The sequence below is a fragment of the Mustela lutreola genome, chromosome 3 (assembly GCF_030435805.1).
Source record: "Mustela lutreola isolate mMusLut2 chromosome 3, mMusLut2.pri, whole genome shotgun sequence".
Classification (NCBI taxonomy): Eukaryota; Metazoa; Chordata; class Mammalia; order Carnivora; family Mustelidae; genus Mustela; species Mustela lutreola.
The window spans coordinates 39,110,142-39,124,203 of NC_081292.1; the positions used below are offsets into that span (position 1 = coordinate 39,110,142).

Consider the following 14,062-nt stretch of genomic DNA (forward strand, 5'->3'; position numbering starts at 1 on the left):
TGAAGCAAATAAAATCAGAATGGCTCGGAAACAATTCTACCACTGGATGTATTTATAATACAGAATGTAACCCCTAATAATTATAATATAGTTGGGTGCACAGAGAAATAGACATACTTGCCAATGCCTTTACTCACTTTTTGATCATCAGGAATTGGTTCCTGGGACTTTAGAAGTGAAGCTCTTTCTTCATCTACCCAATTTCCCCACTCTTCTGCTGGTGCATTCCAATCAGAGCTGGGATCAGCAGAAGACAGACCATCTAAAATTTAACAGTGAGAATTAGGTATCTATCATTTCTGTCAAAAACTAAAATGCAAAAACTAAGATTCCTTATGTTGAACTAAGCTATAATTTTAAACTATTGTTCTTCCTTCCTTCTCCCAAGCACATTTTAAGAGCTAGAAGAAAACCCAGTAATATGAAGGTAAAAACCTTTGCCCCACTTGTGCTAGGCACATCATATGGCTAATCAAATGGAATTCCTAAGACACTCTAGGAAACTTAAGAATTACCCATTTAATTTCACTCTAATTCCTTTGTGATCAACCTCCTGAATTTGGTCTCTTTGTACTGTTTATGTTTAACTTGGTCTGGTTTCTGGTCATTTTTTCCCTTTGGTCATTCCATTTTTGTATTTGATTTATTTTCTAGGGTATACATCAGTACATATCTTTGACAGCGGTGCCAAAATTATGCCCCCCATCCGTCCTTTTACACTACACCTCCTCCCCTCTTTAGGAGCTTTTTAAGATTAGGTTCTTCTTCGAATTCATCAAGTCATGACAGAATATGTAATTTCTATTTCTAAAAATTTCCTATTTTTTTTTGAAATAATTACTTTATGACTTTTAATGGCTGTAACCCCTTCTTACTTTAATATTTAATCTGTACCTTCTTACGTTTTCCAGATTATTCAATGCTACTTTGATAATTCCAAAATATCCAAGTCATATTCAGGGCTTCTATCATCTACCCTCAAGAGTAAATTTTTATTCCAGACTTTCAGATTCCTTTCTTTCACTCTAGAAGGCAAAGAATTTTACCTCCTTTGGGAAGCTATCACTTGCTTATTCTATAAAGGGTAAAATATAAAATAGTCTTTGGTTTTATCCTGGTTAAGCAGCTCTCAAAGTCAATTCTTCTCTCCTTTCCCTGGATTTCAGAAATGCTTCCATATCTATTTCTGCAATCACTACTTACAGCCAGGTTTCATTTCCAGTGGTTTAAAGATGATAGGAGTTAAGCTCTATTTCTAAATGGAGAACAAGTAATTCCAGCAGTGCTTTTTTTTTTTGAAAAATCCAAGCTTTTCCCATTAATGTCAAATGCTACTTTTATTAACTACTGAATTCTTTCACATACACTTCAGTCTGTTTCTGGAATTTCTATACTATTTCACTGATGGTGTGCCTTATGTAACTCTGTATTCCATTTTAGTAACTTGAATGACATCTGCCTGATTCTTATTTTCTTTGCTATTCTTATTTCTTTATGTGAACTCTAATATTTTTATTTAAACAGGAGGTGTTATGATACCTCATGACGGCTTTAAAAACCTGTGTTTTGGAAGAATATAATGACCTGAGAAAATGCTCACAGAAAAAAAATAGACAAAACTGTCTTTAAAACATGTTCCCAAATTTATATGAGAAAGAGATTGAAGAAAATAATATAGTAACAAGAGATATATCTTAATAGTGGAATTACAGAAATTTCACCTTATTAAGCACTTAAGATATACTAGAACTTGAGCTGGGTAGGTACTAGACATACAAAAATTAGTACAATATACTCCCTCACACCCCCCCCCCCCACCAACATGGAGCTCCTGGTCTTATCTATTCAGAGATGAAAATAGGTAAGTACAAGAGACATTTACATACAGAGTGAGACTTTCTGTCACAGGTGTATGGAAAGGGAGAAGAAGGGCTAAACTAGTAGAGGATGGAGAGAGACTGAAAACATAAGAATTGATAGTCTAGTGGAGGAAAAACATGGAACAAGTGATGACAACCATGAAGTATGTTACAATAAAGGAAATCCCTTCCTAATTTTAGTACCATGAGCAGGAATGCACAGGCAGCAGAACACAGTATTAACACAGGGGTTAAGAGCATGGAGCTTGGAGTCGACCAGATCTACATCTGAATATTGATCTACCACTTTCTAACTATGTGATATGGGTCAAATTTCATTATCTTCGTGGGTTATACACTTAACTCTACAAGATGGCTGAGAAGATTATACTAGATAAACCTAAAGCAGTGCTTTAGCAATGCAGTATGTGCTCAATGAACGGTAGGTGCCGCATTTATGTAGCACTGAGGACATTAACAAGAGAGCCAGTTTCTAAGCTACCAGGCATACACAACTAAGAATTTCTTTTTTTCTTTCTTTCTTTCTTTCTTTTTTTTTTTAAAGATTTCATTTATTTATTTGACAGAGAAAGACAGTGAGAGAGGGAACACAGCAGGGGGAGTGGAAGAGGGAGAAGAAGGCTTCCCGCAGAGCAGGGAGCCCAATGTGGGGCTCAATCCTAGAACCCTAGGATCATGATTCAAGCCAAAGGCAGAAGCTTGGCTGAGCCACCCCGGCACCCCCCAAAATTTCTTACAATCCCAATAAATCTCTCAGAAAGATACATTTGGTGTGTCGTAATGCAGAAATCATTTTTACAAGTATAGAGACATCTAGTAGACATCTGGAACCAACTGCTCATCTTACATTAAGCATTCATTAAGAATACTGTTAGGAGACCTGAATGTCACAGGTTTTGTTTAAACCTTACAAATAAGAAATGCAGATTTGGAAAACTGCTCTCCATAAGCCAGGTCTCTAAGGCTGCTGGCTGGAAACGACACTTTATTTTCTTTTATAAGAAAAAAAGTTTACATAGGTGGGTGGGCAATACACTAACATAAAATATTTTCTTAATAAACATGGTGGTGTGGAGGGATAACAGGTAAATATCTAGTAAAGTATTTCAAAACATTACTTTTTCAAAGGCTTAGATAACCAAAAAGGTTGGGGAATGACAGCAACCTATGGTTTAACTTCTATAAGAACATTAAGAGAAGCACAAATCTCTATTGGCTTTATAAAGGTATATGGTGATTTTTTTCCAGGTTTATTGATTTCAGGTTTGTTTGCTTGTTTTTGTATTAATTGGGATCAAATATAACTACTTCATAAATCAAGAGATCACCTTACATAAAAGTTGTCACCAAGAGACTTCTAAACACATAATTCTTAAGATTCATGGGCCTAATATGCTAATAAACTTCCTTTAAGGAAACTATGCAGTATAGTTTAATTCACTGGATAGTTTTCTCCATTTATAAACAGATTAACTTTTCATTTCTCAAAACTCTCCTATTGGTATGCAGATATCTTTTCAAACAGCTGTATTAGTGTCTTTTCAAAATGGTAAGGGACTTTAATGTTTTAGGTTTAAGCATCTCATAGCTAATCACTTATTTTATCTCAGTTAAAAAAAATGGCTGTCAGTCGTTTTTGGTCATAACTTATTTTAGTATTAACTTTAATTCAACAAAACAATTATGTTAGAAAGACTCTAGTGTTCAGACAGTACTACTCCACTGAGTAGACAAATGTTGCCCCAGAAGAATATCAATAGCACCATAGCACTGATTGAATATTTACTGTATAATCAGGCAGTGTTCTAGGTGCTATATATATATTTTATCATTTAATTCTCTCACAGCTGTGGGAGAAGTAGTATTCTTTTTACAAATGATGAAACTGAGGCATACAATGACCACGCTACGCACCTGTCTAAGGGTAAAGGCTAAGTATTCAAACCCAAGCAGTTGGTCCTCAAACGCTTGCTCTCAACCCCTTAACTATGCTGCAGCAAATTCATTCGCTCTGGTGTGCCAACAAAAACAAAATCCTATCAAAATCGGACTTGTTACAGGGGTTATGATGATGTTGTTCCTTTACAAAGATCAAGACAACTAATAAAATCAACATTCTCTTTAAAAAAATGTTATCTTGGGGCACTTGGGTGGTTCAGTCGGTTAAGTGGCTGCCTTTGGCTCAGGTCATGATCCCAGAGTCCTGGGATCAAGACCCATGTCGGGCTCCATTCTTGGTGAAGAGCCTGCTTCTCCCTCTCCCTCTGCCTGCTGCTCTGCCTACTTGTGCTCTCTATCTCTCTGTCAAATAAATAAATAAAATCTTAAAAAATGAATTAAAAAAATGTTATCTTCTGTAGTTTAGAATCAACTTTATATTCAAGCATTTGGGTAAATTCAATGCCTTTTTGTCAGGTAATGATGTTTATGCCTCAAACCAGATGGTCAGTATCTTAATCAGATCACACTATTATATGTAAAGCTAGCGTATGTGTGTACATTCACACACACATATACATACTCTGTGGATTAGTTATCTCAAATACCGAGTCACGCATCTTGTAAATTTAGAAGGAATAATTAAGTTCATGGAGTATCAAAATTAGCCACATTAAAGATGATAACACAAAAAATAAAATTCACAGAGAAAAATGAGGTTAAAACAGAGACTTTGGACTTAAAAGACTTCCAACAGCCTAACCACTGAAAGACAGTGTTTCTGATACTTTTATTTTGCAATAGTGTCCTGTGGATACATGCTTTTTCTTCAGTCTTTTATATTAGCAGCCAATCGTGTTTTCCATGTCATTAAGAACTCTAAAATGGATAAAAGTGGAGTTACTCTGTGCAGGCAGGGAAACCTAGAGCCCTGATGGCTTGGATGTTCTCCGCCTCAGCCCCCAGTTGCTTCGCTGCTCTTCTCTAGCATTCCTATAATCGCTCTTCAATTCTATTCTGCACAAAGCTGACCATTCTTCCCAAAGTACAGACTTTTTTCCCCCATAATCGTTATCTTCACATCCTGTAATACCTTAGGGATTTACATGGTACTGTTTAATCTGAAAAAAGCTTTTTTTCTTTTTTTTAAGATTTTATTTATTTATTTGACAGAGAGAAATCACAAGTAGACGGAAAGGCAGGCAGAGAGAGAGGGAAGCAGGCTCCCCGCTGAGCAGAGAACCCGATGCGGGACTTGATCCCAGGACCCTGAGATCATGACCCGAGCTGAAGGCAGCGGCTTAAGCCACTTAGCCCAGGCGCCCTGCAAAAAGCTTTGATGTTCATTCATTACCACATTAAAACCTCACAACGATCTACAGAAGTAGATAGGACAGATTATTTGCTCCATCTTACAGCTCAATTATCCAGATTCCAAGGTAAGTGCTGAAGTCCAAGCCATAGGAGGTACTATGTATTAAAGTAAGGACTAGAAGTAGGAAATACATTCCCAGGTAGCACGCCAACCCCACTTCCCTAATCTTTAGCCAGCAATTCAAGGCTTTTTATGGCCTCATCTACCCTTTCCAGCTCACTTCCTTAAATCTGCAAGAATTGTGCTTCAGTGAATGTGTAGAGACTAAGTAGTCCACAGACTACTTTTTTGTACTGCATTGCAAATTTACCTCCGTGATTACAATGATCACTAAGGCTGGACCATGTGGTGAGATTTTAAGAGCATGAACTCTGGTGTCAGACTACCCAAGTCTGATACCATTTCCTCCACTAGCTGTGTGTGGGTTAGGTAAGTTTCCTTTGCCTCAGTTTCTTCATCTGGAAAGTGTGGGGAAAACACAGATACCTCGTAGAACTGCTGTAACCATTAAAATAATCTAATAAAATGCACAAGACTTAGACCAGTGCCTGGTACAGTCAGCTATTTGCTTTTCTTATCATTATTACTACTGAACACCTGTGTTTTATAAAGCACTGCACTAGGTACTGAGGTTCCAGGAGTAATGGGAAGTTCCTAGTTTTAGAGAGTTTCATTTCAACTCTACTTGAAGAAACACAAGATATTCTTCAAGAATTTCTACCCCCACACATGCTGACCAAACAGTGGAGAAGTTCACAAGGTAACAAATGCTAAATAAATAAAAGGATGGCTGTAAAAATTCTGAGAAAGGAGTACATTTTGAGGTTTGAAGTTGCAGGGGAAAAAAATCTTATCAGTTGTGTTTTTTTTAAGGTGAAGATGGTGTAAGTTCTCTGAACATAAAATCCATCTTCTTTTCTCTTCCTTTTTTTTTTTAAAAAAAAACAAAAACAACAACAACAAAAAACTAACTCTTGTTTTTAACCTTCCTAAGATTCCAGTGGGAATCAGGCTAAGAAAATGATTTTATAATACGAAACTTGCATTACCTCACAAATTGAAAGCCATTCCTATATGTTATATTCATTCTATTAGACTAAAATTAAGAGAAGCAGAACATTCATTTAAAACAAAAAAATTTAAAATAAAAACTACAGAACAACTATAAGAAAACATCATGTTTAAATATTGCCTCAATCACAAAAAGTATAAATTTAAATTCTACAGATATTCAATCATCAGTTTACAAGTAGTATACACATTTAGTATTAAATTATATTACTATGGCCTAAGAGGTGAAAATTAGGATTAAAATTAAAACATAAAGCATGAATTTAGGGTGCTAGAAAGAAAATTCTGAAAAAACAAAAACAAAAACATAATTTTAAAAGGACATACTTAACCCAGACCATTCATCATCGATATAGGGTTGATTACGGCTAACATCCCACTGATAATCAGAAGTGGTAGAATGAGAAACTGGCTCAGCAGTAGACCCTTAAATGAAAACGAATGCAATAAAATTAAAAATGGAATTTTCTAATGATGCTTTATAACAATAGTTCTATACTTTGTACACGGAGTTTAATTTTTTTTTTCCCCTAAAAGGAAAAATTCAGACATTAGAAAAAGAGTTAAGGAAAAGTAGAATTGAGAGTAATTTCAGATTAAGCATGATAATCACTTGATTGAATTAACTGATTGGATAGTATATATTGTCCTTAGTATCAATCCACTAAATTTAGTCTTTTATAATACCTATTTTAAACTGATAATCTACAAATTTCAAGGTGAAAAAAAGTTCTTTTATTTTTTTCTTAATGAAAAATAAAAAAGCATAAAAGAAATCCTGAATGTTTCAGGATATGCCTATAACCTGAGAGAACCTTAAGAGAGAGCTAGAAAATACCTGGGTTTGCGGGAATGTTCTGCCTAAGAAAAAGTTAAAGAAACATGATTATCTAGAGAGGTGAGACAGAGGGAAGGGAAGCTGGTGGTTTAGAGATCAAGTTAAGTTCAGGTGCACTTAAAGAGAAGAGACTATTATCTTCTAAGTTCCTTCTGTCTTCATTTTTGGGGAGGAGGTGGGGTGAGAATGGGGTCACACAGTCTTTAGAATCTGATGAAAGCTGTGACGGACTACTGTCCAGAACTTACACAAAATTTTGCAGATAATTTTGGGGGCACAAAAATTCATCGGTACCAGGTCAAAAATCCTTGTTCTACAGCTATAAATTCATTTTAGAATGCAAACATAAAAGCAGGAATTCTCCTTCAGGGATACCTATACCCCAGACCTTCTGAATCAGAATTCCCACATGTACTAAAATCCTTGGGAGACTCTGATACTCACTTTGGATTCAGAGCCACTGATACAAAGAAATGGTTAAGAAAACCAGTTACCATAAAAGACTTATATACAATTATGACCTCTTATAAAAGTCCTTCCTAACTTACACGTTTTCACCTGGTTAAAGATGATCTTACCAGCCTTCCACTAATATAATGGCTTGTTACACACTTAAAATAGTTACATATTTTTAAATATAAATTTAAACAAGTAGAATAACACTATAAACTCATGTATTATTAGCATATTAGCTGCCTATAAGCACCAGAGTAACATTACTGCTATTTCCTTAGTAGCCCATGCTGCTTTCTCTTTCCCTGAATATATGAAGAGAAGAGCATCTGTGCTATGCCAAGTCATCAAATGAAAGGCAATTAATTCCTATCTCTGGAACTGAAATGTAGTCTATGAGAGCAAGGGGTTGGCAAACTACGACCCACAGGCCAAATGCAAACACTCCCTTTTTGTGTGACCCATGAGCCATGATCAGTTTTTATATTTACAAATGACTTTAAAAAAATCGAAAGAATAGTATTTCAAAACCAGACACAGCCATCTGTTCATGTATTCTCTCTGGCTGCCTTCCGGCTATAGTATCAGAACTAAGTAGTTCCGCAGAGACAGCAGGGCCCACAAAGCCTAAAATACTTATTACTGTGCCCTTAGAGAAAAAGTCTGCTGACCTCTCATTCTAGTGACTCCAGACACTGTGGAGCTACCTAATTAGTAAACTGGGTCCATGAATTCCACAGTGAACAAAAGGTTACAAGCTAAACACCTCCCACATTTATGTAGTATTTGTTAAGTACATTGGACTTCTTTATGATTAATAAAAGGCACCTCCATTTAAGTAATGCTGAAATGATAACAGATTATTAGTAACACTGTATTTTCTAAATCAACAGATACTCTAAGTAGAGTTATTATGTGAGGGTCTATATAACCTAAAAGGCTTACATGTAAACTCATAACGAGTAAAGGTAAAAATAGAAATTGCAAGCAGAAGTACGGTAGAAATACGCTAGTAACAGAAAAGTATCATGAGCCTGAAGGGAAGGCCTTCTCTTTTTATTTGTCTGTGTGCCAAAGAACTTTCAGTAATGTTAGGCCACAGAATCTAACTATCTTCACAAGAGAAAGGAACCAAGCCACCTATATTTAAGAATTTAGGTCTTCTTTTCTTCCCTTTTATTAAGGCCTCTGCTACTTTATATATTATGTTGATAGCAGTACTTGACTATTTTTCAAATAGCATGAGCTAAAAAGAATTTAAACAGAAATTCTTTTGTTAACTAAATGAAAGACTGTTTTCACATACCAGAAACAGCAGAGTTAAGTGTGAGAGATGCAAAAGAAGAATTCTGTTCAGAGGTATTCATTCCCCTATCCACACTAGACCAAGCAGCTGTTAAAATAAAGAACGTCACTTGGAACCTTCAATTTGCAAAAGAAAAGTTGAAAGATACGTACAGATTTAAACTATGATAATAATATTTAAAGATAACCTTAGAAATTAGGACAATACAGCAATAGCTTCTATTTACTGGATGTCTATTATAGGCCAAGCTCTTCATACCAAACACTAATCCTTAGTGTAAGCCTGCTAGGCACAATTTCAGAGTAGTTAAGGTACTTTCTGACAGCCAAAAAACAGCTGACCCATGACTGGAACTTAAGCTGATTTCCAAAGCCTATGTCTTTCTCCACTTTAGCAAGCTACCTTATTATTTACCATAATTATGCTACAACTTGGAGCCAGGCACTGCACTTGGTACTTGACATTCATTACAGCCAATCCTCACAACTATTAAAATAGGAGGTTCATACATTGGACTTCTTTATGATTAAAAAAACTAAGGTTAAAAAAACCAAGCCTGATTTCCATAAAAGTTATTATGTGGGAAAACAGGGATTCATTCCAAATAGGTCCATTTCTACTAGTCCACACTCATTCCACTGTATTATACTATTTCCTCAACATTTTCAAGATCTTTCTTACAAACATAAATGAGTATTTTAAGCAATATATATATATATCCATGAGACCAGTCATACCAGTCTTTTCTTAGAGATTCACTATAAACCCAATTTAATATAGTTCCATTTCAATTTCAACAAAGGTACAAATCCACCCAGGAAGGAACTCTAACCTGATGCTTAATTTTATCTGTAGCAACCACTAAGCAGAAACCATCTAATTTATGTCCTAATTAGGAAAATGCTACGTAGCTTTTATAAGTAAATTGCAAATATCTGAAAAGGCCATAGTTTTTAACATTACTTGATAAAAATCTGATGATCTTTTGTTAAATATGAAAGGGTGCTTTAAAGCACAGACATTTCTGCTTTCCTCACTATGGAAAATGAGGCTGGGAATGAGGGACTGTCTTCTTCCAAACAAATTTTGGTATTTCTACACAATTTCTGGACATTTCAAGGAAAGACAAACTTAAAAATAATTGTCAGTAGATCTAGAGTAGGCTTCTTGGGGACAATAGTCAACTTGAGTCTTCTTAGATTTAAAAGTGATGGGAAAAGCAAATAACGCTGGAAGAAAGTTTTTTCCACTTAACCACTAAAAACCCTGTAGTGTCTATCACTCTCCCAAATAAAAGAACTAAAACAAAAGTATCTGCAACAAGCACAACAGAAAAAAGTGTACATTTAATATACAAGGAATTACAACTTGATTAAAAAAAAAAACAAGAGGCCGTTAGACAAATGGGCGAAGAACATGAATAGACAATTCATAAAATAGAAATGATCAAGAAAGTTGTGAAAAATATTCAACCTCGTTACTGATTTTAAAAAGTTAACCAGAACAATTTATGTATTTTGTATCAAGTTAGAAAAGATTTTTTAAATAAGAATACCCAGTCTTGGTCAGCACATGATAAATGGCACTCATATTGATGCTGACAATTTAGCATCACCAACTGATGCTAAATTAGAACTACTCTCTTAGAAAATACTTTGTCAACATGTCATAGAGCACTGTATGTTTATAGTCTTAAACCTAGTAACATCACTCCCAAGACTCTATGCTAAAGAAATAACCCAAAATATAGTCAATTCAATGTTATTTACAATGGTTAAAAAACAGAAAAAATTTTTTTGATATTGTGGGAATAGCTGAATAATTTATATGCTATGCTTATATGATATAGGGCTTTCAAATAAATAAAATACAAATAGGAAAATGTTTATGTTACTATATTAAGTGTGTGTGTGGGGGGGGGGACATAAAATTGCATATCCATTTTAGATTATGTAAAACAAAACAAAAACAAAACAAAACCCAAAAAAACTACATGGGAAAAAAAGACCATTAAAAAATTAAAAAACAGTGGTTGTCACTGGGTGGTGTGAGAACAGTGCGGTTTTCCTTCTCTTTAGTTTTCCATATTAAACATGGACTTTTCTGTAACACACACACACACACACACACACACACTGGAATTTAAGTTGCTTTTTATTTGATAGCTTTCAACAAGAATAAACTTCTCAATTACTGTCTGTATCTTTAAAACCAAAGAGGAAAAATTAATTATAAAAAGGCATTTTGCAGACTGTGAAACAGTATAAAAGTGGATGCTGTAAACTACTTTTATTATTCTTAAACTCAACAGAAAAACTGTTGAAATTAATTAAAAAGTCTGCTCACACATTACATTTATAACATCACCAAAAACACACAATTATACCCCTTAGTTATACTGATAATTGGATGATAATCAGATAAAAAGTATGTCAGAACACTAAGTAAAGCTACTACTGACTTTTTTAGTTCCCACTTTGCTCTATGTGAAGGATTTGAATGAGTTAGTTATTACTATTAGTTCTGTATAGCTTTACTCCTATTTTCTACTCATGGGTTTTTTTTTTTCATTCTTCAAAAATTCAAAATGTACCAGAAAGAAGCAACTGTAAATGAACTTAAAAATTTCCAACACTTCTTACCAATGCCAGAAAATATTGAACGGTCACTCCAACTCCTTCCCCAGTCTTTTCCATTTGCATTAGCATCTCCAGTGTCTTGGCCCCAGGCAGATGGCTCACTTTTCCTCTTGCCTGCAGAGGCAGGTGAAACAGAGTTCCACTTCTCCTCACCTGCACTGATCTGTGAGGAGAGTTTTACAGACTTTTCATTCCAGCCTCCTCCATTTACAGTGAGGTTTTCGTTCAATCCTGAAGAAACTTAAAGAAAAGAAAAGAAGGTTAAAAACTGATAAAACTGAGATATGTTCAAATTTCTCTGATTGCCTGGCTTATATTTATCACTCCTTTTATCCCCTACTGTCCTCTAAATAGCTTGAGCTTTAAAAATAAAAATGAAAACTCTTAAAAGTGACATGACCACCATGAATGACTTTTAATTTAAAAACTAAGAGTAGGCTTGAACTTTATATATTACTGATGCTTTCAACAGCAGAATGACTTGCTCAAAGAAAGTACAAAAGAGCAAACAGGAAAACAGCACATACTCTGCTGTACTCAGAATACTCACCCACTAAAAATATGAGCACTTCTCCTTAGTTACATGTTCTTTTCTTAAATATTTATACACACACGTATACACACACACACGAAGTATAAGGCAGTGATTCTGAAACCTGGCTGCACATTAAAATCAACTGAAAAACTTCTTAAAAGTAGACACTGGAGCCTCAGCCCAGACTAATTAAAATCAGAAGCTCTAAGGGTGCTTGGCTAGCTCAAGTCGGTAGAGCATGTAACTCTTAATCTTGGGGTTGTGAGTTCAAGACCCATGTTGGGCACAGAGATTATTTAAAAAAATAAAAATAAAATTAAATCAGAGTATTTGTATGCTGGTACACGTATGTATGTGAGTGTGTCGTTTTTCAAAGCTTCCTAGATGACTATAATGTATAGCCAGGATTGAGAACCATGGGAATGAAAGGAAGCTGACAGGATTAAAACAAGCCTGAAACAAGAAGGTGCTTTTTCATTTCCGAGTTTATATTTTACTAGCACACTTTTAGTTTTTAGGTAAGGTATACCACTCTACTTAATTCAGTCTTTACCACAAATGAGCAAATAAAATGTATTTTCTAATTGTGAAGCATGGTATAACTTCAGACTGTAGTCCCATTTATTGTAAAATATTTGATATTGTTAAGAATGCAATTTGAACAATTATAGGTTTAAAAACGATTTTCTTCCCTTAATAAACAGGGGTAAAATATTTTATCCCATAAATGTTTACATTGAAACCAAGTCCTCCCCCACCCCAAAACTTTCTTTTCTCTATTGGCTTACACAATGCAAGCAAGAATAAAAATAGCATATAAACTATTACTAAACTATTACTAAAAAAAAACTATTACTAAACTATTACATATGGGGAGAGGGAGAAACAACTAGAACATACCAAAGACTGTTAGAAGTGGGAATGATTTTTCTTTTTATCCATTTTCCAAAATCTCTGGATTGTGATTATGTTACTTTAGTAATTAAAAATCATTTCTAAGCCTTTTTTTCCTTCTGTATCATTCATGTGAGGAAAGAGACATGTACACAAGTTTCTATTCTGATGGGCCTTCAATTTAAGTTACATGTAATTTCTCTCACCCTGAAGTGTAGAATCTCCTTTTCCAGACTTAAAGTTGCTAACTTGAACATTTAGATGAGAATCACCTGGTTGAAATAGAAATAAAATTTATTTAATACTAAATAGGCCACTATGCACATTAAATTAGGAGTTAACATACAAATTTATTTTCACTTATTAATTTTAAGAAATTATTTCTTCAAGTACTAAATTCTTATATTGGAAGAGAGTGTTACTCACAACATACTTGACATGTCCTTAAGGAACTATGTTCTATAGTTACCATATTCTTAGTCAACGAAAATGGCAAGATAGGACCTGGAAAATCATTCAAGTATATGTGGAGTCTGCTGTTCTGTAATGTTTATGAGATTCTTTTAAATAGGAACTGGAGAACTGGGGCTTTGTAATTGGATTCAACTTTGCCATCTCTCAACAATGCCAGCTGCCTTTTCAATAATCCTGGAAGCAAATACATCCAACTTAAAAAGAACACTGCCAGTATTTGGGACCAGGACTTAGGAAATACGGCCAGGGGTACGGCAAGGGGTATGAAAACATACTGTAACAAAGATACCATTTCTCTGACACTAAAAAGCATTTAATGATTACAATGTATCAAAAAATCAGCACGACACAGGATTGTCCTAGCAAGGAAGGCATGCACAAGACAGTGAAAAAGGGTCACCAACAGAAAGAAGCACTAAAGCATGGCTAATATGTTTAACAGTGAAAAAGCATAAATAGAAGTCATTGCTATATCAAAGCAATAAATTCCAGCAAGTCTTCAAGCAAAAAAGTAAAAGATAGCAAGACTAAGAAAGTGGCCTGGAGACAAATGCGGGGTGAGGAGGCAATTAATAAAAAGGTAAAGAAAGAAAAGTCAATGCCCAAGTTGAACGGTATCACTTTGCAGATGGCAATGTAAAGAGCTTTAGCTAAGAAGC

General features: G+C 34.8%; 1 protein-coding gene across 4 annotated transcripts in view; it reads right to left on the minus strand.

Moving 5' to 3' along the window:
* Positions 1-14,062, minus strand: part of MTDH (metadherin) — a 59,729-nt gene that overhangs the window by 17,100 nt on the left and 28,567 nt on the right. For 2 of the 4 annotated variants that reach the window (XM_059165964.1, XM_059165962.1), the window contains exons 5-9: positions 13,136-13,201; positions 11,504-11,740; positions 8,862-8,948; positions 6,592-6,690; positions 138-262 (exon numbers count right to left, since the gene is read on the minus strand). In XM_059165964.1, coding sequence (XP_059021947.1) covers positions 138-262; positions 6,592-6,690; positions 8,862-8,948; positions 11,504-11,740; positions 13,136-13,201 — 614 coding nt within the window. The remainder of the gene's footprint in view (positions 1-137; positions 263-6,591; positions 6,691-8,861; positions 8,949-11,503; positions 11,741-13,135; positions 13,202-14,062) is intronic. The other 2 variants (XM_059165963.1, XM_059165965.1) reach the window with 2 other exon arrangements.